General features: G+C 32.1%; 1 protein-coding gene across 4 annotated transcripts in view; it reads right to left on the bottom strand.

Moving 5' to 3' along the window:
* Positions 1-25205, bottom strand: part of LOC118197049 (netrin receptor UNC5C-like) — a 380734-nt gene that overhangs the window by 110297 nt on the left and 245232 nt on the right. For all 4 annotated transcript variants that reach the window (XM_085806676.1, XM_085806691.1, XM_085806687.1 and 1 more), the window contains exon 4: positions 3520-3804. In XM_085806676.1, the coding sequence (XP_085662802.1) occupies positions 3520-3804 (285 nt within the window). The remainder of the gene's footprint in view (positions 1-3519; positions 3805-25205) is intronic.

Genomic DNA, 25205 nt, shown 5'->3' with positions numbered 1-25205 from the left:
TCGTGTACTGTGGTTTCCACTCAGGAGGATTGCCAATGAAGAAAAGAAAATCGCTTATGGATATATCAACAGATTTGATGCTGAAATCTAAATTTAAGCAAGAGCAGCTCCTAAATCTTTGGTTGTAGATTCATTGCAGATATCTAGAAGTTTCTCATACAGCTATAAACATTGGAATTGCATTCGGAACAACGTACCTAAGCGAAAAATTTTCCTCAACTTATTTGACAATAAAAACAAAATATAGAAACAAACTGAATCAGAATATGAAATGCAACTGGACAATTTGTGTAAAAAAAAGGAATGCAAGCACACCCATATCACTAAATATAATGCAAGGGTAGGTGACACCTGAAGTACGAGATGTACTTTAAATATTATTTTAAGAACATATTTTTCTAAGGATGGGATCGGGTTCTCCGAACAAAAACCATATAGTTCTAAGCGTTCCGTGAGTTGACAAAGTTCGAAGTCCACTGCTGTATCCGATTCAAAACTTCACAAAAATATAAAAGAATCTCTCGATAGCGATGCACGTATTCATTAAGTAGTTTCATCTCTTCTTTAATTCTATTATTAAAATTAAGATACCTTTATTCTTGTGATTTGGACACTTGAAAAGTGTCCAGTTTGCAGACTTGTCGAAGCAAGTCATCGTAGAGTTATTGTGTGTAACCTTTAGGATATGTCTTTGGACACTTTACATTACAGAAAAATGCTTGCAAGCAAAGAAAAGTTAAATTAACTTTTTTTATTCAGTTTATCTAAGTTACTTTTTTCTTAATAATTTGTAAGCTAAAACCTATAATAGAAGAATTAAGATCAAAAGATAAATCTGGACAAATATTAAGTCCCACATCACTGAACTCAAGAGTAATACTCACATGGGCTCGCGATGGTAAGAACAAACGTAGGTGCTACATATACGGCTTCACTGCGCGGTAGCAACACCACACTGTGACGTCAAATCCGGTATGAAATATTTGGTTAAAGTCCCAAGCTTTTAACTTTAATTTAAGACTGGTGTAAGGCAAGAGGAAAACAAATTAATCACATTAAAATACGTGATAACACTCCAACTTCCATGTTAGGCTTACGAAAAGTGCAGCGTTTGTTTGATTTTGTGAAAAGGTGGGTTTTTATATTTGTTTTACGAAAATAAAAATACTTTTGTAACTGAGCAATCTTTGTTAAAATAAAATTAAATAACGGGCAAAGTAAAATTCCTTCATTTACTTTACACTACATATATTTAAACATATATAGCTTAAATTAAAGATCATTTAAATGTCGGAATGTTTCAAATATCTGGATAAGCTGCGGTCCCAGTTAATCTAAATATTTGAAATTCTATTATGCTAAAATAATCTTTCATTGTGAAACGAAAATTTATAAACGTAATATCAAACGTATTTTAAAATTTAGTACATTATAGTTTATTAATGCTAACAGACCTGCTTTATTCCCTTGCTAACTTTCTCGAACTATGCCTCCGAAATTTGATAAATATGGCTTACAGATTAGTTTTAAAGCCAAGACACAATGCTTGGAGAGATACAAAGCAATTTACCTTGTTCAAACAAATTTAATACATTGAACAACACATCCCATTTTCGAATTACACTTCGATTTGACAAATCCTTTATCTTATCACCAGTAGACACTCGTGATATTTTTATTCCGAGTGGTTGTTGAACGATTAAGATAACAACTAAGATATTTTCTCAATATTTGATTATTATGGTGGATTCTCTAGCAGCCCCCATCAAGTATCAATGTTTCTGACTTGTATACGGCTTTCACGCCACCACAAATGAAAGTACTGATTTTCAAGAAATCTTTTCGCGTAATACCTAAAGTTACGTGGTTCAGGCTACTTGTTCCCAGTAGAGTGAATCAATTATTTCTTAACTGTAGTTATTTTTTTCACATGTCTTTAATATTCTTCGTTGTGTTGAAGTCTTTTTTTCATCTATGTTAAACACTAAGAAAGATTTCAACTCACTGAAAAGAATCTAAATTAGTAAGACTTCAGAACACGAATGTAGTTTTCTGCAGTTTAAAAAAAAAAAAAAAAGTTTTTTTTCTTTTATCTGTGCAGTTTAATATAAATGTCAGCGTTAAATTTTTGACATGACAAACAAGGTGGATCATACTAGATCAGAAAAGGAGCACTTTTGTCTTTCATAGTTAATTAGTTTTGATCCTTTAATTATGCTTTTATTTTTTTAAGTTGATGAATTAGAATTCCTAGAAAACTTTCATCAAAAAAGTGCCATTAATTTTTAGGCAATAAATTTTAATCTCATTGCAGCTGTTTTGGAAAAAGGTAGTTTTTAAAAGTCTAACTATTATTTTTTACCGAAATGGGCGTTAGCCCAGAAGGACTATCAGTCTCGAAACGGCATTTTGCGTCGAATCACTTCTCAAATTGTTGCCACCAGATATTACCGCCCTGTATTATATTTAAAGAAACTAAATAATGAACAATCTACATGAATGTATGTATGTTTCTCGCACTGTGAAAAAGCAGCGGTATCTAGAGTCATTAAATTTTGAATAGCATAGTTCTCCACCCGAACATGGACACCTGAAAGCCCAAATTTGGAATCTGTTTTATTGTCTATTTCATATTATGTAAACCTCTGTAGAGTCATTAGAGCTTTTTGATGCTGGAGAAGTGAAAATGAGCAATGCCTTCACTGGGAATCGAACTTGGACCTCTCGAATACGCGCCGAGTGTGCTACTCTTACACCACGAAGGCATGCAGAAAGGAGGGAGAAAATACCTTATATACTTTCTCTTTTAAAGAGCGACTGGGGATAAGGGGACCCAATCGCCAAATCCTGGTGGTGAAGAATCGTCATCCACCAACTTTTTTGCAGTTCGGGCGCCACTGTGGAGTCATTAGATTATTTTGAAGCAGGAGACATGAAAAATGAGCAGCGCCCTCGCCGGGACTCTAACTCTCGAATATAGGCCGAGTACACTACTGTTCATCACGAAGGCATGCAGAAAAGAGAGAGAAAATTACTTATAACTTTAACGAATTTTTGGTTAAAAACCTCAACAATTTCAAAGAAAGCAGTGGTAACACTGTAAGGAATAAAATATTTTTATCTGCAGCACACGAGACTGTCTATCGGAAATTCTAAAATATGCTGTTTTCAAATATTTTTAGACCAACGTGGCGTTAGCCCAAATGCTATTGAAACGTGTTTGTATCTGTAAATAAAGAAAAACGCCTGTTTGGGTATAACATAAAATCTGAAAGCTTTCAAATTTTTTAAAAGCAGGCGGAAACAAGCTTAATGGCTAAAAACACTCAACGCCACAGAATCAAATCGCTAAAGTAACAATGTGACCTTCAAGCAGATATAAGACGGTCATAAGTTGGGAAATTCTTGAAGGGCTCGACAGTCTGTTGGAGACCTTTGATCTGAATTATTATTTTCACAGCTTTTCCTAAAAATGGATTTACACATTAAACGTTCCATTTTATTAACGTATCGACTTACCGTAAACTGTGAGGGTGGCTGTTTCGCTCAACCTGCTGCCAGCTGGATTTCTGGCAACACAGGTGTAGTTGCCCATATCTGCCAACCTGACCACGCTGATGAGAAGATTGCCTTCGTTGGAGATGATGAAATTTGGATCTTTGGAAGTGTCAATCACTTCCCCGTTCTTCATCCAAAACACTTCGGGGGGTGGAATGCCCTCTGGTGGAAGGCACTGAAGCGATATTTGTCCTTCGATCTCTACGTGGGTACTGAGAGGCTGGTTCTCGAAATGCTTCTTCAGATCTGAAATAGAAAGATATAGATACCTGTTATTTATAGTACAACTTGAATAATTGCTTTCACGTTAAAAGAAATTACAAGGAACAATTTTTATAATAACCTATAAGCAGTGATTAGGATTATCTTCAATTTCCACGTGTCTCTGAAGAAAAACTTACAAAAATAAGAAATAAATTATGGAAAAGTCTTTATTGCACATTCAAAGAAGAGAAGAATAAAAAAAAACAACGCAAGGCGAAAAGTTGTCGAACAAAACATCATGGGAGAAAGCAAGGAGGGAACATCGCAGTTCTAAAACAGAGTCGTCGAAAATATCGTGGTAAGAAATAAAACACCTTTCAAATAATCGCATGACGATAACATCACAGACGTGAATTTTTCAGGCTTTAAAAGTTGCATTCATAAAATGATTTCTAGGGACCAGAAGGAATGAGGAATATTTTTAAATTCGAGTCTTCCCATTGACTGATATAAATGCGAAATAGTTTCTATTAATGTTCACCTGCTCAAATGGCCAGCAACAGTGAAGTTGCTGAACACTGGTAGTTCGATGAGAAAAGTGGTCTGACTGCATGAGATTTTCATAGGTTTCCTAATGTATAACGTCTATACAAGCCAGTTCTTAAAAGTCCTCCACAAAAGCATTCCTCCCTTAAGCAGATAGCTCTACTGTGATTTGCCATAATTCAATAAATCCAAATCTCTTACTAAAAGCTAATGTAGCTGATATGTTTCGTCAAATCTAACAATTTGGCAACTGAATAGTTTTAGCAGAAGTAACCTCAAGCAGTTACTCATCTTTCTTTTCCTAATCTTTTTTAGATTATAATTTTTATGAAGAAATACCATTTATAAAAGATTTAAAATTATTAATGAACTTTATTAGTTAAATACGTAAGCTTCAAATTCTATTAATTGTTATAAGCAGCATTAATTTTCTACCCATTTTTCAGTTTTTAAACGCTTAAGTTTCCTTTTAACTTTTTCACCAAAGATTTATTAGTTAATTCAAAAATAAGAAATATAACAGTAAAAATATTCCTTATTCCTTCTTGGGCTCACGAATAATGCGAATATGCATTTACAACTTTAAAAGCCCGAAAAACTCATGTTTGTCATGTTATCGTCATGAATTATTTATAAGTTTTTTTTTTTTAATTTTTTTGCCATAATATTTTTGACGACGATGTTTTTAAATTGCGAGTTTTTGAACCGCTTTATTTTTGACGCCAATGTTTTGTAGTACGATGTTTTAGAACTGAGATGTTTTCTCCTTGCTTTCTTTTTTTTTCCATGATTGTTTGCCCGTTTTCCCTTTGCGTTATTTCGTCCACGACGTTTCCGTCCGCGGTGTCCGCTTGTAACCGTTTCAAATACTAAAAAATTTCATTCAATTTAATTTTAAAAATTTTTATCTTGACTGAAAGTGTCCTATGCCACGTAATAAACTAATTACCTCTTCAGAAACACTTATTCAATAAATGCATTTAATCAACTGTCATTTTCTACAGGACATATAAAGTTCATTGCTTCGGAAAAGATAAGATAAAACTGAAGATGCCATATGTAAGAACTGGAGAATGAAATTAAAACGCATCAATCAAGAGCGTGATACTTTAATAACATGATGCAGATCCTCTTTGGGAAGACAAGATTCCAGCAGGATCCTTCTTTGGAGATCATATAATTCTTTAGCGGTCATTAAGAGTATTTTTAGCCGTTCCTTTTGCAATACAATGGCTATTTCACTTCTTGATGGCGTAAGAGAAAATGATTCTCAATTCTAGCATATCCAAGATAATCTCGTGAGGCTGAGAGCACGGGATTGTGCAAGACATGGAAGATGTTCAAGCTCAATTTAATATTCTTTAAGCCCTTCTAGCACCAGTTTTGTGGAGTGAACTGCTGCATCCTAATACACAGTACGCATTTCGAGTTACAAAATTTGAACAATTAAGTGGACTTTGTCAATCGATAACCCATGACAGTAATTTGACTGTTAAAAACAATCAGAGTTCCTAGAGATTTCGTGATACTGAGGCTTCATTTGTCCCCAATCCATCTTCATGCTTTACTTTGGTCACGAGATGGTTTGGATCATATACCTTTGAAGGAACACTTCATGCATAAACTTTCCCAGAATGGGGGAGAATGTAGTGGAGGTAATGAGCAATACAAATTTTGCATTTTATATGCTTCAAGTTTTGTATGGCTGTTGCATACTCCTCGTTTTAGCACGACTGCTGGTTCCCAGAAGCTTTGTTTTAGCTGCCTAAGCCTGTGAATCTTCCGACAGTCAGTTTGTTGTATAAAAGGAAGAGTTCGGGAGAAGGTTGAGTTCTATTCTAATTTCAGTAACCATTGCCTTAATATTTTTCTGGGTTTATTTCTTCTTAGCTTCTCGGAAATATCTTTTCCAGTTAACTTTCTAGTCGATTTCTCCGAATCTCAAGCTTTTCGGCATAAAGACATACCTTGCTGGTTCTGATGCATTAAAAAGATTTGACATCTTAGTAGCATATGCACCATTACCCAAGTACGAACAAAAGAATCATTTTATAAAATACGATATGCACTTCTCATTTATGTCCTATATCTGTCAATGTTGGAAAGACTAATAACACTGAAAATTCAAACTTCACATTGCTGCTGTTAATAAAATTTGAAATCATCCAAAATTCATAAACGGAATGGCACAAACTGGCTTGAGAACTGCAGCTCTATATTCGCTAAGTATTTAATTTTCATTGTCCAACCTCTGAAGTTATGAATAAAACTGTGTAAATATATGTTTAATCTATATTTATGCAAAGTAAAAATATAGTATTATCTGAATTCTTATCAACAATTTACGTAAAAAATTTTCTATTGAAATAATTAAAAATTTATTCGAATAAATATATTTTTAATTAAGTTCATTCTCCTAAGGATTGTGGAATTTATTTGCCAAATTATTGAAAGCAATTAAAAAATAATATTCTTGGTTATTAATCTTTTAAACGAATACTATCTTTTAAACGAATACTATTAAAAGATAATTGTTCACTATTTTCAAAGGAATTATTTACATAACACTGATTTTTATTTAATCGTTTTATTCTACAAAGTAATCTAGCTACGTTGTTTCGTATTTGCAAATTCATCGCAATTTTTTCCATAATTTTCTTGAGTATTATGAAGTTTTTTGTCCACTTCTCATGCTTCTTTCTAAGTACACTGAAAGAAGATTCCTCTGAGAATAACTTTGAATTCTGCTTCTATAATTTGATTTAGACAGCCAACCGATTCCGAGTTTTTCATACTTTTCAGTTGCAATTAAAATGATATCCTAGAGATTCATTGAGCTCCATTTAAGACTTGGTACTTTGGCTCAAACTTGTACAACTCATACACAAACCGCAGATTGCTAATTAGTGGGTATGTAGTATCTGGCAAATATGAATCATTTTGGAATTAACATATTGCTTTCATAAACTTAGTTACTTAGATAAAAACGAACTTTTGGGCACAAAATTTATCAATGAATTTCGTCCCCAAAGACCGCGTGCCTCATCATGGGGATTACTGACCCCTTTTATGAGTTTAACCGCAGACTGTCACTACTCTTTTCCCCAAGGGGGCTCCTTTCTTCAATCCTTAACGGTGTTGTCTCCTCTTTAGCGATTGCTTTCTCTTATTTAATTCATCTTTAGTAGCGAAGATGTGGAGGTAATTGTAATTATTTACAAAGGTATCCCGCAATCAAAATTGCTTTGGTGCTTAGTACAAAGATAGACAGCTATCATCTGTTTTGACACAATATCAATAAGCAACCAATTGAGCATAAATAAACCATTTTCAGCAAAATCCTTTTATTTATTTGGCATACAAAAGATGATCAGTTAAAAAATAAACAAAAGCATCAAGCATAAAAATAAAAAAGAAAGCATTTTAAGTACATTATTTCACTTGTATTCCATTGAGTAGTATAAACAAAAACGTTATTGACATTTGTTAAACAATCAGTCTCTTCAAAGCAGCCAAACTTCAAACAGCAACTGCATTCAACTTAGTCAGTCCACACCCACAGCACCCGAAAGAACAGAAATATTAAATTATTTTGGAAACTTCCACCTATTAACATTTTGTTTACTTGTCTGCAGTTATTTGTTTTAATATCCGGCGGAATCGCATGAATAAATTAGAGGAGAGGAGACTTTTATCTTTTTCGCCATCCTCCATACTTGAGTATTTCAATTCCAACTAGAACAAGTGGTTATTACCATTATCATTTAGATAAGCCTCTCAAGCACAATGGATTGCTGTTTCTCTGTGGATGACAAAGAATAGTTTTGTTGAAATGAGCATAGAGCGAATGTTATGAATTGTTAAATACTCATACGGTATTATGAATGCGTAAAAGCACCATAAATATTTATAATGACGACGTTCGCCTTTTTCATATCATAAGAATTTGGAAAAGAGCTTACGTCGGAATTATTACCTTTTTTCCTGTTTAAATATTCATATTAAGCAGTAGAAATAGAAGTAGATTTTGGAGAGTTTTATGTTTTAATACTTTTAAATCCTTGAAAAGAATTCGATGCGAAAAGAAACTACAAGGAAGATATTAAAGGATTCCCACATAAGATTATATGTTATTAAAACAGTGAATGAAAAGAAAAAACATTAAGGCAGCTCAGAAATGTTAGATGCTACATTAATTTTACCCTAAAATAATATATTAAATTTTTCCCGTCATTTAACTAATCTATAATTAAATGGTCTAGTATCTTTCACTTTAAAATTATTCAGAGTTTTAATCTTATTCGACAGAGATCTTTTAGGAATTATTCATGAGTGCTATAAGAAAAACGAAATAAATATTTAAACAGATGGACACTTGAAATTTTTGACTTATACTTACTGCATACGGCATGTACTTACTGAGAGAAACAAAAATTTAAGTTCAATGGAATTATTTAGACTTTTTGTCCAAATATGAAAAAGGCCAAAGAAGTTCGTTGAAAGTCTTTAAAGGAAAAACTGAATAAAAATTTGATTTTTTAATGTTTCTTAACTTTTCTTAAAGATACTAGTACATATTTTAGATGTAGTTTAGTGGGCAACTTACACTACTTTACTTCTCTCTTAAGATTTGATAATGCCTTCGAAGAGCATTCGTATTGTTAGGATTCAGCAGTTTTTATCCATTACAAATGAAGATCAAGGGTTATTACCATTCGATGAGGTTCGAAAGATCCCACACTGATCTTCACATTGGGAATAATGCATTCTTCGCGAGCGTAACAAAATTTTAAAAAAATTTTTCACTTGCATTTTATACCGATATTTTATATATGAAATTTTATATCATTAGAATAACTATGTTTCTATCATCATAAATCATACGGAAGCAAAATTTATAACTCTAGTTTTTGCATACACTAACATCTACTTCAAAACTTCAAAACAAATATAATGAAGATGATAATAACTTTACATCGGTCCACTATAAACGGTGTATCAAATTGTATGTATAAACGGTGTATCCATTGTATTTCAAATTGTAGTCACCAAATATAATCCCCTGTATTACATTTAAAGAAATTAAATAATGAAGAATCTGTATGAATCTATGTGTTTCTCGCATTGTGAAAAACGATGGTATCTAGAGCCGTCAAATTTTAAATAACGTAATACTCCACCCGAACACAGGCACCTGAAAGCCCGAATTTTAAATTTCGAATTTGTTTTATTATTCATTTAACATTTTGTGAAATTTGAACGAATTTTTGATTAACAAACTCAACGATTTCAAAGCGAGCAATAGCAGCACTGTACAGAAAAAAAAAAATTATATGCAGCCCGCGAGACTGTTTATCTGAAATTCTAAAGATATGCAGTTTTTTAATATTTTGTGATACTAAATTGAATTTTATGTGAATTAAATGCGAAAAATATGACAGTTAATAAATAAATAAAGGTAACACACAAAACCTTTAAAAAAAAAAGCCTGGCTGGGTGTAATATAAAATCTGAAAGCTTTCAGACTTTTTTTTGTCTTTTATTATTATTATTATTTTATTATTATTAGTTATACCCTGTTACGTTCAAAAAGGAAACAAGGAAACAAATAGAAGAGCTTTAATAACTGAAACATTTTATTTCGAATTTTAATTCTATTTGACAACAAATATTTGATTTTATTTGTTGCAACAACAGGTACTGTTTTTATTTGTTTAATACAAAAATTACCATGTTACATTCAAAAAGGAAACAACGAAACAAATAGCAGAGCTTTAATAACTGAAACATTTTATTTCGAATTGTAATTCTATTTGACAACAAATATTTGATTTTATTTGTTGCAACAACAGGTACTGTTTTTTTTTTTTTTTTTTTTTTTTTTTTTGTTTAATACAAAAATTCCTTTTTCAGGTATCATTCCTAAAAGATGACATTTATAGAAAAACCAGTTTTTAAAATTCGTTTTAAAACAATGCATTTGCTTGACGGAAAGATAAAAGAAATCTACCAGCCCATTTCTTAATTAATTTCACTCGTTTCTTTCCACCCGCTGAATTGCAAATATGTTTTACATAATAGCCATAAACACACAACGATCAGATCTTCAATTAAAGTTTACATTAAAATGCAGAATTTTGATTTAAAAAATGAAATATTTTTTCATTACCCTATTCTTTTCTATAAATATTTACTTTCAAATAAACTAAATTGATTAATTGTTTAAATTATTTAAATAAATTAAGCCCTGTTAATTGTTTAAAGCACTTGATCAAATACATGGCTCAGCTTAATAAACTCACTTTAAAGTGTTATTTTTAACCCCATTTAATTTTTACGCTTGAATGACTCACATATTCAAAGGAGTACAAAACTTAAGCGTAAATAACAAAATCAGAAATAAATATTTAAACTGTTTTAGTGATAAATAAAGAATGCACAGACGAGCAATTTTTAATTTCAAAACATAATATCCGTTAAGTTGCATTTACAATCAGTTAAGAAGAAATTAAACCAAAACAAAATGTCATATTCAAACCATTATATTATTAACGCAATTTACTGTTTTCTTAGTCCGTTTCATCTGCAAAATAAATTTCAGACGCGATATAAATAATTGGAAAGCGTAATGATATTTTCTTTCATTTAAAAGTACCTTCAAACACTTCGTTCATATTATACAAAGCTGTTAATTTTCACAATATCCATTACATCGAAGCTTTATAAAAATAAATAAAAAAGCAATTATAATTTAAATCTCCAAATTCCTTTCGAGTATTGATAAAACTGATCCATTAATTTCTGCCGCGCAGATAGCGTGTAATCTTGGAAGAAAACATTACGCGAAAAGCGCTGCCAAATCCATGAAACGGAATTCAATTACAGCTACAAATCACTAGCACTAATGCTTTCTCCAAAAATTATTTATTTTTTTCAAAAATAAAGGAATCAAATAATCTAATCCGAAACACTAATAACATGCAGGTACCGGAAAATAACAAAACGTTGCCATTTAAGCCGCGCGAATTATACAAAAGCAGACGATAAAAAAACATTACAGTATCATTAATTTAAGACGCTGGCTGTTTCAAGAGAAGGAAATATCATTCTTCCATTTCGGCTTCGTTTGCATAATCATTACCATAAAATAAATATTAAGTTGCCCTGGGACAAGAATATAGAAATAAATTAAGTTTCTCATGTTGTGTTTCCTTTCGTATCAGCCAGAACTTAATGCGCTTGATCTTTCAAAACGAAGAAGAAATGATTAGTTAGTGTTATTTCGAGACAGGAAGGTGGTACTGATGGGTTGGTTTTGGCCATTCGTCGTTCCAAAGGGCGGTGATTAAGTTGCAATCGAATTGCTTTCTTTCATGCATATGTTTCTAATGAAACGATTTATTTATCTGTAAATAGCTTAACTAATTATTCTGTAGCATTTTTATTGTAGTAAAATATATTACCTGAAATCAATAATAGCCTAAACGTTCGTTTCAGCTCATTTGTAACAGCTACAGAAATCTAAACTGCCAAATGATTTTGTAAAGTCAATTAACTAAATAATAATTAATTTCAGTATTAGCTGACGTTTTTGAAAATGAAGAATGTAATTAATTACATTTAAATGTTAACTAATTATTCAAATATTAGCTTCTTAAATGGTTAATTAATTAAACAATTATTTCCTAAGTACATGATTAAATACAGCAACCGCTAAATTGAAAAGCAGCACTGAATCAATGAATCCAAAAATAGATTTTAATCCGCATGTTTAATTAGTTTTAGTTTTAACTTTTTTCAGATATAGACGTAGATATATATACTTAACTCTTTTGTGAAGACCACTTTCTTCAGACAACCACCTTTAAAAATGATCACTATTTCTCAAAGCATAAATAAACATCAACACTGAACACCATGTCACCATGGGTAAAATTCAGCAGATTTAATTTTATCCAATTTTAACTCTCATTAGAGTTATCCTCTTTTAACTTTAGTTTTATCCATTTTTAACTCTCACTAAATCCACTTTCAAATCTCACTAAAAGTTGCGACTTAAAAGTGCGTAGATAACCTCGAAGTCGGTAAGCTATTAAACTTAAAACAAGTCAATTTACTCCTAAATACTAGTTTCCAAAGAAGTAATTACAAAGCATTATGAATGCCAAACAGAAAGATAATGTTAAAAAGTCAGAATAATTGTTCATTCAAAATACAGTACTCTACATTTTTTAAATTCTCGTCTTCTTTCATATCAACCTTAATTTTAATTTTTGGCTGCAGCAGATTTTTCTTACAAATGAAAGATTAATAAAACAAATTAATTACAACTGTAACGAAACAGCGAAAAATTTTTAAAAAAAATCTGAAAGCTTTCAGATTTTACATACACCCAAACGGGCGTTTCTTTAACGTTTTGTGTGTTACCTTTATGTATTAAATATCATTTTCTTCGCATTTAAACCATAAAATTCAATTCAACAGCAATATCGCAAAATAATTTTAAAATGAGGAAAGCTTTAGAATTTCCGATACACAATTTCACACGCTGGAGGTTTTTTTTTTTTTTTTTTTTTTTTTTTTTCGTACAGTGTTGCCATTGCTCGTTTTGAAATCGCTGAGTTTGTTAATCAAAAATTCTTTAAAGTGTTTTAAAATATGAAGTAGATAATAAAACAAATTTCAAATTCCAAATTTGGGCTTCTAGATGACCATATTCGGTAGAAGATTATGTTATTCAAAATTGGATGGCTCTAGGTACCATTGTTTTATGCCAATGCGAGAAACATATATAGAGATTCTTCATTATTTAATTTCTTTAAATATAACACAGGGCGATAATATTTGTGGCAACAATTTGAAAAGTAATCTGACATCTATAGCGAACAGGGAAAATTGCCTCTTTGGAATAATAATATATATAAGATTTATAATCCTTAAATGCAGAATTATTTCTGTATACTTTGATTAGTCGTCGAAAAAAAATAAAATCGCAATAATTGTTTTAATTATTATTTCCAATGGCTAGGCAAAAAGTTACAAAGAACAAAAATCTTACAAGAAGTGGTTATAAACAATAGAAATAAGAACAAAAAGACCGAAGTCATTGTCTATGGAGCGTTCTTGCCTCCCAGTATTTCGACTGTTCTCTAAGCCCCATATCGCAGCAGGAGGGACTTGTCCATTTCTTCTCCAGAATCTCAAAGTGGGTAAATAGGATCGGTTGAAATCCCTATGCAATCTAGAAATTTCAAACTATACAAATGAGTCGTAAAACACGCGAGTAAATTACGTGCTTTGGTAACCAATAGAGTCCGAGTCTAAATTCTTGAAGACCAGCGCGTACTTGATAAACACTGTAATCGCGCACAATAAAAAATTGATGTTATAGAAACTTCCGACGTTTTGACAGAAAATGATTAGTTACAACAATATGGAAGACTAGTTTAGAACGATTAGAAAAAATACGTTCAGAAATTTTGAAGCATACATTTTTTTATAGTGAAAAAGATGCAAAAAGCGTTCAAAATTTAGAAAACAAATTGAGATTTAAATCGGCATAGAACTAAGAAAAGATAAATAAAAGAATATGTAGAATGATTCAACGTGATTCACATTAAAATGATTTTAAGCTTCAAAACAATGTCCGAAAAATACGAACAGAGTCATAATCCTGCTTATGTTGAACGAAATCATATTACTGTACATACGAAATAGCATTCGCGCACCGAAATCAAATTAAGAGAAAATAATAACTTCTTAATTCATATAATTTTCAGTGATTCAATTAATTATTTCAGAAAATAAACGCGTATTCGAACTGAGGGGATTATGTAGCAAAATTAATTTATGACAGAACAACCCAATGGTTTAATTATAGCAGAATTCAATTGATTTATACGAAGATAAGCAGTAACATTTTCCGCAGGCAAATAACACGTTTAATAATAATTATCAACCCAATTAAATATTATCTGATTCTTTTAATGCGTAGCAATATCTGCGGCGATAGCTGTAGTAATTGGAATTATTTGAAAATCTTTAAGTGGCAATACTGCGATACTTCGTCAATATTGATTTCTAAACTGGCAAAGAAGAGAATTTTTATTTCTTAAATTAATTTAATAACTTACAAGAATTAATTTATGTAAACAGTGCTTCTTTGATAGAAATGTGATTATCTCTTCGAGATTCTAGTCAACTCTCCGTATATCGATAGATTTTCGTATACTAAAAAACGATTTTTTGGTGAAAAATAGACCATAATTAATGAACAGAAAATGATTGAGAATAGTAGTTAAACCTAATCCGGAAAACAATTAAGAAAGACAGACTAAAAGCTTATCTAAATTGTTTGGCATAATCACGATGTATAATGCTCGTTACTATTATTCTAAAAATGTTTTTAACAAGTATAGTTAAAAATTCTTTTGCTGAAGACAAGAAGAAGATTAGTAACTCATTGAATGATTAAGTACTGACAATGAGTGTAAATTTTAAAGATAATTTCACATTAATTATGTTTCGATGTTATGTAATTATGTTTCATATTAATTATGTCATTTTTGTGCAAATTTTAATTTTGCTTCTCGCTAATTTTAAAGCAATTTAAATCATCATCTAAGTTGAAACATTAAATTGATTTTTCTTCACTGATTGTTTATTTCTTAATCAAGTAAACTGAATTAGTTAGCTTTGTAATTTTTACTTACTAAGATAAGGAAAATAAATAAATAAATAAATAAAAAATCTGAAGCCTTTCAGATTTTATATTACGCCCAAAGGGGCGTTTTTTTAACGTTTTGTGTGTTATCCTTATTTATTAAATATCATATGCTTTGCACTTAAACCACATGAAATTCAATTCAACAGCAATACCACAAAACAATTTAAAAAGAGCATCTTTAGATTTTCTGATACACAGTCTCGCACGCTGGAGATAATTTTTTTTTTCGTACAGTGTTGCCATTGGTCGCTATGAAATCATTCAACTTGTTAATAAAAAATTTGCTTAAATTTTACAAAATATGAAATAGATAAAACAAATTACAAATTCCAAATAGCCGAATTTGTGGATTAAAATTGAAAGATAAATATCTTACGAGTTACATGAATATTTCATTTGTTTAGGTCACTCTGCTTTTCATAATCCGATGCTACTGAAAGCTACGCTTGTGACTTCCAGTGAGGAAAGTGAGGACAAAATACTATTTGCATCAATAACGTCCTCTAAAGCAGCTGCGTACAGTAAGTTGTGCACCTACTCATCACAAATACTTCAAGATAATGAACCTTCAATGATTATACTTAAATTTCATGAAGATAGATTTGATGCAATAGCAGTTTCAGACAGCAAAAATTGGAGATTATTCACAACATTAAAAACTTAGCTTTAGAAGCTAGATATATGAATTTATTAGTTACTCTGATTGCCAAAGAATAGTATGATTGCTGGTTAGTGACCGTATGATTGCTGGTTAGAGACTCTGATTGCCGTACCGAAGGGCCCGGGTTGGAATTCCAGAGAAGGCATGGATGTTTGTAAATGTACAGTGTCTGTGCATGGAAGCTCTCTAAATATGCGGCGAGCTACAAGTCCTCTCGAGGGGTTGGTGGTATTGGAAGAGGGGGGGAAGACCCTCAGACCCGTCACTCTCGGAGAGGCTCTCCGTTAAATTGGGGGCGGAACTGAGCTGAAGTCGTACTGTCACTTGTATGGTATTCAAGGCTGTTGACTAAGACAGGCGCAATGTTGCACTCCTTGCCACGGTGAATTTCGTGGGCTTGTTCTGATGTTCTTGTTTCTTGGTCAGACAAGTCACAACAACACTACGACTATGTTAAGTCCACAACAACAGCAAGGCAATGTCAGGAACATTCCCTGAAGTCAAGCAGCAGTGTTGAATGAAGATATTCGCTCAGATTATTCATGTTTCTCAACGTCAATTCTAGTATTTACTGGAGCATATGCTGAATAGATCCCAGCTTACTTCAGTGAAAAAATATTAAATTCTGAACGAGGTCCATACTCGCGTCCATGGTACATTAAGAAATATCGATACACCTTCTAATCATTTCATCTGCTTATTTAATTCTTTACGCTTTTTCTTTCCTAAATTTGTTAAAAACTATTATTTATTATTTTGATAATTACAAAGCAATACGCTTTTAATATCGCAGCTTCTTACTGATTAATCTGTTTGCATTTAAAAGCAATCAAAAAATTTACAATATTATGCTAGTAAAAAGAAAGTATTCAGCACCCTAGTGGTTATTCTAGAATTAAGAGCTAGTTAATGTAAATTAAAAGGGGAAGGGAGAACTTGGAACACACTAAAATATATTTGAGGAAAGAAGAGATTACGATTTTTTGTATTTACTTCGTTTAATCTTCTTCTTGCGGCTAGGCCTTATTTTGTATTGTATTAATCAGACGGCTAGCTTGATTTATGTTTTTACTGATAGCTATTAATGGTTTAATGGCTTTTAATCCATCTTTATTTTTACTTATTTTATACTTAACTTTATGTTTCCATTAATTTGCATATTGCTGTGTTATTTTGTGGCGACAGAAATCAATTATTCATTAAAAAAATAGTAATTTTTTTAGCTATTAACTGGGGAAAATAAACTGATTTTCCTTTCTTAAGCCGAAAGTTTTTCTATTATGATCCTGACTTTATTTAAGATAGTTTATTTTTGATTTACGACAAGCTGTCTCTTTATTCATACACAATATTGCTGTTCTACTTTAATTTGGCAATTAGCAGTGATAGCAGTCATCAGATAAGACAACTTGATGACGACAAATTTACATTTTTGAAAAAGCCAACATTAAGTGTTAAAGAAAAAAACAAAGCTACGGTACTTCACAATAAATAACCCCTTATGTATATTCATGACGAACAAGCATAATTAAATAAAAAGTGGATCGTATAAAAAAGGGACATATGGTAATTTCCAAATTTATGTTAAATTTTTATGTTTTGCACTGTGTTGGGAGGATATTTTTGCGGTTATAAATGATAAAAATCTTACTAAAATCACCACAGAATAGCTGATCATAATTGAAGCATAAACTTATTCATAAAATAAAGCAGCCATTTTTAATTCAGTGACTTCCTTAGCTAATTATGAACGTTTTAATAATCACTTGATAAGAAATTCACGCTGTTTTAATTTCTTGTAACATAACATGCCACAGTTTTTAATTTTAACTTCTTTATAATGGCTCCATGATAATAAGGAAAGAAAGGCGAGAGAGGAAAAAAAATTGCAATATTATCTCTGATGCATTTTAGTTACACACTCTTTTATAAGACTTCGTCTTTTTTTAATCAACAGGAAGGAATTCAATAATCTTTGAAGTTCTTTAATAAAAGTTCAACTTTCATCGATGTTGATTTTTTTTCCAGTCTCTTTTCGTCGTCACAGAATTCTTCAGCTTGTAAAATTTTATAATGAGATTTCCGTCAGAAGCTCAAAAGTCATCCAAGCTAGTATTTTTTTTAAGTATCATTTCGAGCGAAAGTGGTATTCTGTACCCTCAAAAGCATAACAATAGAATACGATGATACATTCTTGGAACCAAAGTTCTTAAGAAATTGATATTTCAGAAATTCGGACGCAAGTACTCCAGTAAAATTCCTTAAATAAATTTCAATATTTAATTAGGTCTACATTAAAATGATTATATTATTATTAAAGTTAAAAATTAAATTAAAAGTTATATTGGATCTACCCAATATAATACTTTTTTTTCCGAATTAAAAAAAAAAAAAAAAGGTTGAGTTTGGAGTGATTCGATATAATGTTGCTGTACTAAAAAGAGCAAAATGTCGTTACCTTAAAACGTTGATTTATTTCTAAGAAATGTAAAATACAATCTGAAACAATATTAACAAGTAGTTGTTACCCGGCATGCGTTGCAATGCTAACTTCAAAGGAAACAAAGTGCTTGTGTTTTAATTCTGTTTAATGAAATGCTTTGTGAGGACAATTACAAATTCACAAAACAGCAAAGAAAATAACGCGCATGTTAATAAATAAAAAATTAAATATTTTACGTTTTGCTGAACGATGGCACACTTTAAAGTATTTTAATTTGGGTAGTGGCAACACATTTCTCTTAAATAGCCGAGTTTGTTTTATTAAATTCGACACAAATTAATATAATTGCGTTTTCCCGAATGGCAACACTTTTTTATATCGCCGAGTTTTTTTTTATTAAATTTGAAACATGTATATTTTACGCTTTGCAGAGTGGCAACGCAAAGCTTTTAAATCTCTGAGTTTTTAATCAAAAGTTCGTTAAATGAGCATATAATATATATGCATATAAAAAGTCGGATTGGTTTTTAAGAAATCTTATGTGGACAGCGACCTTCCTCTTGTTTTGAACGTCGAGTGTGGCAAGTTTCATAAAGATCGGAATTAAACTGTAGATTTGTATCAAACACAAACAAATAAACATTCATTTATATACAGACAGATTAAAAATCCGTTATATTTTAATTTTTAAATATTTAAAGCAAATGGTTTAGTGAAACTGAGATAAAAAGAAACATGATTTATATTTCAAAATTTTTTACTATCAGCAATACAGCTTTCAGACTGTAATGGAGAAGATAGCTTCAACGCAAAGCATTAAAGTAAAGCACCCGACTCGGTCTGTCGCTCTCAAGCTAATCCCTGAATTCAAGATAGTAAGTACTACACACTCAAGATACACTAATGCACTACTGAATTCAAGATACTCCTATTCCGCATACAGGCAGGGTATATATAACTTTAACCTTCCTTCGAGAATGTTCTCGGGAAAACCGCTAAGAATGGGTTCTAGAATGTTCTCACTCCGTCTATGGCATATCGCCAATTTTGTCGCCAAATATCTCCAAATGGGCGATTTCGCGCCACATCTAGCAACTCTGCCTTTCCCTGTCACTTTCTGGCAACACTAATACGCTTTGCAGGGAAGCTCTCAAACTGCAGCTGGGCATTTGGCAACAATATAGAATATAAATTCTTACTTTTAAAATGGGCTGTTCAAAAAGGCAAAGCCAAACGGAACGGGGAAAAGAATTATGATGTAATTTCATCATTGTTTCAGACTTTTTCCCATTTTTGATTAAGAAAAGATTTAATTATTAAAGGTATATTTGTGTATTTAATGCCACAGAATCACTTACACATAAAGCTTGCAACAGCATTTCCAATGATTGGCAATGTCTTCTATTTTACCAGGCGCAACTTAGCAATGTTTTCTTTTTTCTTTTTCTCTTTTTTTATGTTTTCTATTTCCATTGATTACCAATATTTTATGTTTTATTTTCATTTCACTACTTTCTATTTTTATGTTTCCCATTTCCATTGATTGGCAATGTTTTCTAATTTATTACGATTACTGAAGTTAACTACCAGATATAATATTTTTCAATATTTTGATAAGTTAAAAAATGTGAAAGGTATGATCTAAGCAATGCTAGTTATTCCAATACAGTTTCATTGTTAAATAAAATTATATAAATGCAATTAATTCTCTATCTTTCTATATTTATAGAGAGAGATATACGAATAGAATACTGTGAAGGAATTGACTTTCGTAGTGTTGTACATATTGGTGTAGGAACACAGCAAAAGAAAGGATGAATATAATACTGGATGCCTGATAGCCTGAGGGCTCCTTGTTATAAAATTTCATAGTTCAAAGATCCACCCTGTTGTGAGGATTAAAGACAGATGCGATAATTGCAGGGTTAGCGCTGAATCTTTTAAAGATTTTCCAACTAAGATCAAAACAGAAGCATTAAAAAACAAGACTAAAAACGAATACATTGTTTTATACATAAATCATTTGAAAACTATAATTATCTCAAATAAAAATCAAAATGATAAGAACTCTCTTCAATATGATAGATGAAATTCGCACTCCTCCTGCATTTAAAAAAAATTCCTCTCCATTATCGATAAGATGAATTCCTTACAATGCCTGCAAGGGATATATCTCAAATGTCTTCGATTTCTTTGAGGATTTGATTGACGTCCAGTCCCATTTTAAGTCCGTGCTGTATATCTTTAAGAATTACAGATCTAATCTATGCCATTTTGTGGTTCTACTTATTTATTTGGCGACTTCTGGAAAAGACTGACCGGGATGATAATACAGTATTATTATTTTTTTAATGAAATTGTAAACTGTCCGCAGATGTAAGAAGTATTAACAATTTCTCAAAAATATCAGGTACCTTTAAAAATTGAAACTAAATTTATAGGATTTGGCCTGGATAAAATTCCCTCACATAAGCAGTGTGAAATAAATAGATTTACAAATAACTGCGATAAGGCTTTAAACTTTGCCTGTTGATAAGGAAGACGCAGCGTCTAATACATAAAAAAATATAGCTTCTTAGAATCTAGCTTGGATTCAATGAAATCAATTAAACTTTGTCTGTTGAGAAACATACGGAAGACAAAGCATCTAATACATTAAAAAAATCTAGCTTCTTTGAATTCTTGGATTCGATGAGACTTTGTTTATTTGAATAAAGGTGCAATTTTCGGGATTTGATGAACTTTAAACGAAATGAAATTTACATTGATGTAATAATATAGCTATTGGGAATAAAGAAAATTCTAAAGTTTCCTCATTATACAATTGAATTTTCTCTTAGCTCGTAGGACATAGTCCATTATAATGACTCAATAAAATTGTTGTGCTTTATCAGAATTGAAGGGTCAATACTTCTGTCCGTTTCCAAGGACTTACGGGATAAAATTTGTCAGGAATTATAAGACAAGGCTTCTGTCTGCTATAAGGAGTCACAGGACACAGGTCCATTATTAGAACTCAACAGAACACGACTTTCGTCCATTGCCAGGCAGTATATGCTGAATGGAAGTATATTGTTTCCCTTCTTCTAGAGTCCGGGAATTCAAAAGCTGTTTGTTTATGGAAAACATCCTCTAAAGTGAAGTGTCAGTTAATGGGGATTCGACTATAGTTTATTCATAACCATGCATCTAATGTTCTTTTGCAAAAAAACTGCGATGCAGATATTATTATAAGTAAAATGTGTGATGTTTAAAATACTGTAGTGAAATGCCCAGATGTGGTAAGATTGCTTTCCCTCAAAAAGGGTTCAGGGTTGCCAGAAAGTGGCAAGGAAAGGCAGGGCTGCCAGATTTGGTGACAAAATTAACGATATGCCATAGACGGAGCGAGAACATTCTAGAACCAATTCTTACTGGTTTTCCGGAGAATGTTCTCGAAGGCATATCAAAAGCTATATATACCCTGTCTGTACGCGGAGTAGTAGAGAGAATCTTCAGTAACAGAGTTCAAAGGTTAGCTTGAGAGCGATCAACCAAGTCGGGAGCTGTAATTTAGTGCTTTGTCGTAAAGCTGTCTTCACTTTTATAGCCTAATAGCTTGAATGCTGTGTTGCTGATTGTTTCAGCGTGTTTATCGTAGTGTTTCGACAGCTATGAATGTGTCTTTGGAACTTTCCTGTGTAATACTGATGAATAAATTGTGTTTTGATTCTTCATTAAGTGTTGTCATCTATCACTTCAAACTCATAAACCCGTAGAACGAAACAGTACTCTGTATTATTTCCACTAAGAACTGCTTATTTGTTCAACTAAAATTTTATGACTACTATTACTAGGAATGAAAAGAAATGACGCAAGTTCATGTCACGTACCTTTATGTCCCAACGGTCACCATCCCCTCTTAAGAATCAGGTTCGATTCCAAGCAAACACATTATAGATTTTTGAGGATTTTCGTACTCCAAAAATAAAACTACAGACTCTACAGCACAAAATAAATAATATATTGGTTTATATTTAGTTGAACAGAAAAAGGTTACACGTTTTATTTTATGCAAGCAAGAATAAATTCCTTGTTATAGTCCAGCTTAGATTTAAAAAAAATCATGCGTTTAATTTTATGTCACGTGTAAATGAAAATTAATTTAATTGTTTTCATTTTAAATAAAACAGAAACAGATTGTGTAGTTCAGATACTTTTTTAAAAAATAATATTATTATATTTAAATTTGTCGGAAAAAGTATGCTTGCATTATCTTTACAATGAGAAAAATATTTTATTTCTTCTGTATAATCTTTGTCGGAATAAAATACGACAAACAGAGAAGAAAACTTTCAAAATTAGAAATCATATCAAATAAATATACCTAACCTATAAAAAAATCAAACAGTTATAACCGAATTTTTCCACTGTGTTAATCTGTTATATTGCAGTTGGTCCATATATTTGCAGTCGTGATAATTTTGGATACTCATTTATGCTAATAACGATTTTTAACAAAAGTAAACATTATTTTAAAAATCTACCCGTACTCAAATAATTTTAGCATCAAATAGCCTCTGAGGTCACTAATACCTAAGATCTCTCTGACCAGTTGCAGTACGCACAAATGTATGAATAATGTTGTGGGCCTACTGAATTCAACATCTATATTTTAACACAGTACCTAACAGATAGATAAATAAATAAATAGCTGTACTAATGATGACAGCACAAAAAAGGTAACAACAGCAAACTGGGAAAACTGCAATGATGTGAAACAGAAACTGCACAAGCATAGGAGCAGTTCCGTAAGGGTTACACCAATAAACAAAATTCACACCACTTCACTCCGGACTGCTCCACCTCGGCCAAATTATTGAGCCCCCGAGTCTCTATGCCCCGACATCTTTGGTGATTTAATTGAAATACCATCGTGCATGCCCAGTAATTAGGCAGGATGTGTGCGGTAAAAGCCGTTTTTAATTTATTCATGAACGTGTCCCTGTTTTTATCATTACATACAAGCCAACAGCAAAACGAGGATAACAAAATAGACGTCGTTTGCTGCGAAGAGAATGGGGTTTTCTTTGCTTTTTGACGTCCGTCCATTTTGAACAGGTATCGTGGAATCTTTTTTGGAGGCATCATTAATCTGGATGAATTTTTAATACAGTGCCGGAGTGGAATGCACGTACAGCATATTTGTTCCTCCGAACCCCCTATTCTCTGTTCTTTCTTATTAAACGACAATTAATATGCCGGCTCTTAAAAGCATTTCGATAGATAATGGCGAAACAAGTACGTTCTGCAATTTTTTACGAGGTATTTGTTGTAGAAGCTGAAGGTATTTCATGATATTACATTATAAATTTCTGAAAGGTAAAACCTTACAAAGAATATCCCATTACGATGTACAAGATGGTCTAAAAACTTTGCAAATTAAAAAAAATAAATAAATAAATCACTGAATTTACAACTTACAGCGAAGCATATTTTCACTTAACTGCATAAAATTACGGAGATTTCTGAACTTTTATATCAAGTAAACTTTTAAGTACTGTTTAGTTCTGTATCTTGAAGTCTTAAACATAATGCCCAGTTTTGGAATTATCACATTCTCAGCACAGAAGAAGACAAGCATTAGATTCTATGAATTCATGTGAGACGGAGCGTTAGTCTGCATTGCTTTTCCTACAAATAAAGTCAAAAAGCCGTTAGAAAAATTTTTTGTCTACCGTTTTCACCATAAAAAAGAAAGTTTGAGTTTTTTTCCTCCCCAGCCCCCTCTTCTATGCATCAAAAGTTGGAAATTGCACATTTTCTATCAATGAGCCGTCAGTTTCAGGGTTTCTGCTATCGGCGTCTAGAACAAGAGCTGAAATCAGCTTTCCTGTAATGGAAATCTTAACTCAAAAAGTGCATCAAAGCATTGGTTGTCAGAAAATAATCTGAAGCATCTTTGTTTCGTTTTAAATAAAGCAATGTTGCATAAAGCGTTGTTGAAGCACTTAGCCCGCTGTGAATAGAAAGGATAGCAAGTTTCGATAGAAGAGTGAAGACAGAAAAAAAAAAAATCTGTAACTTTCAAAATTTCAAATCATGCAGAAGTTAATTTTTCTCGCATTAGATCCGGTTAGAGTATTTACATATTTAAAGCACTCTATAGCTGTCTTCTTAGAGAAAGGGACACCCGTCTGGGGCGCCTTACATAGTGACACTAGTTCAAATTCACGTTATAAATTGGGAAAACTTCAGCTAGCCCGCTGAGCCACCAAGCAAAAAACTCTGCGGAGTAGAAATGTTTTGAGAGTTTAAGCTTTCGGTAAATTTTAAAAAATAAATAAATTTTAAAGAGTTTAATTTTCGATAAATTTTAAAGAGTTTAATTTTCGATAAATTTTAAAGAGTTTAATTTTCGATAAATTTTAAAGAGTTTAAGCTTTTGGTAAACGCCTGACTCTTTACAATAGCTTTCCAAACGGCATTTATCGTGGTTAGTGACTCTGATCAATGGGCTTAAGTTTGAACCCTCGAGAAGGCACTGATGTTTGTAAATGTATAAAGTCCGTGCGGCAAGGGAGCACTCAAAATATACGGCAAGCCGAAAGTTCTTTCCAGTGATTCGTGGGAGGAGAAGAGGGGTGGGTGACCCCCGGACCAGCCTCCGAGGTGCTCTCCCTCAAAACTGACGCGGTGTTGTACATTTAGCGCTGGCACTATACTTGTACAACCCATAGTGGAATTCTGGTGTCGTACTCACTTGTATCTGACTCTTTACTATATGATCTAGTAAATGCTTTTCATAAGTGTAAAAATTTAAATTTATTTTCTTATATTTTGGCCATCGTGGATGCTCCACATTTGATTTTATCCTGTTGTTGTGGCTTATCCCACCTGGTCGATAGTAACATCAGATCAGGTCTCTGAAATCAGAGCAAGCGCACCAAATTCATCGTGGTAAGGGGCCAAGATTGCACTTGTCGTTGACAAGAGCTTTAGGCACCATACAGGTAGAAGTACAACTTTGACCAGTTCTGCCCCCCCCCAATTTTGATGGAGGGCACTCCGGGGGCGGATCCGAGGGT

This window comes from Stegodyphus dumicola, chromosome 1 (genome assembly GCF_044657685.1).
Source record: "Stegodyphus dumicola isolate Sdum_Otavi_A_Nest chromosome 1, ASM4465768v1".
In the NCBI taxonomy this organism is placed as follows: domain Eukaryota; kingdom Metazoa; phylum Arthropoda; class Arachnida; order Araneae; family Eresidae; genus Stegodyphus; species Stegodyphus dumicola.
The sequence above is the reverse complement of the archived record's forward strand: the minus strand, read 5'-3'. Positions and strand labels throughout refer to the sequence as shown.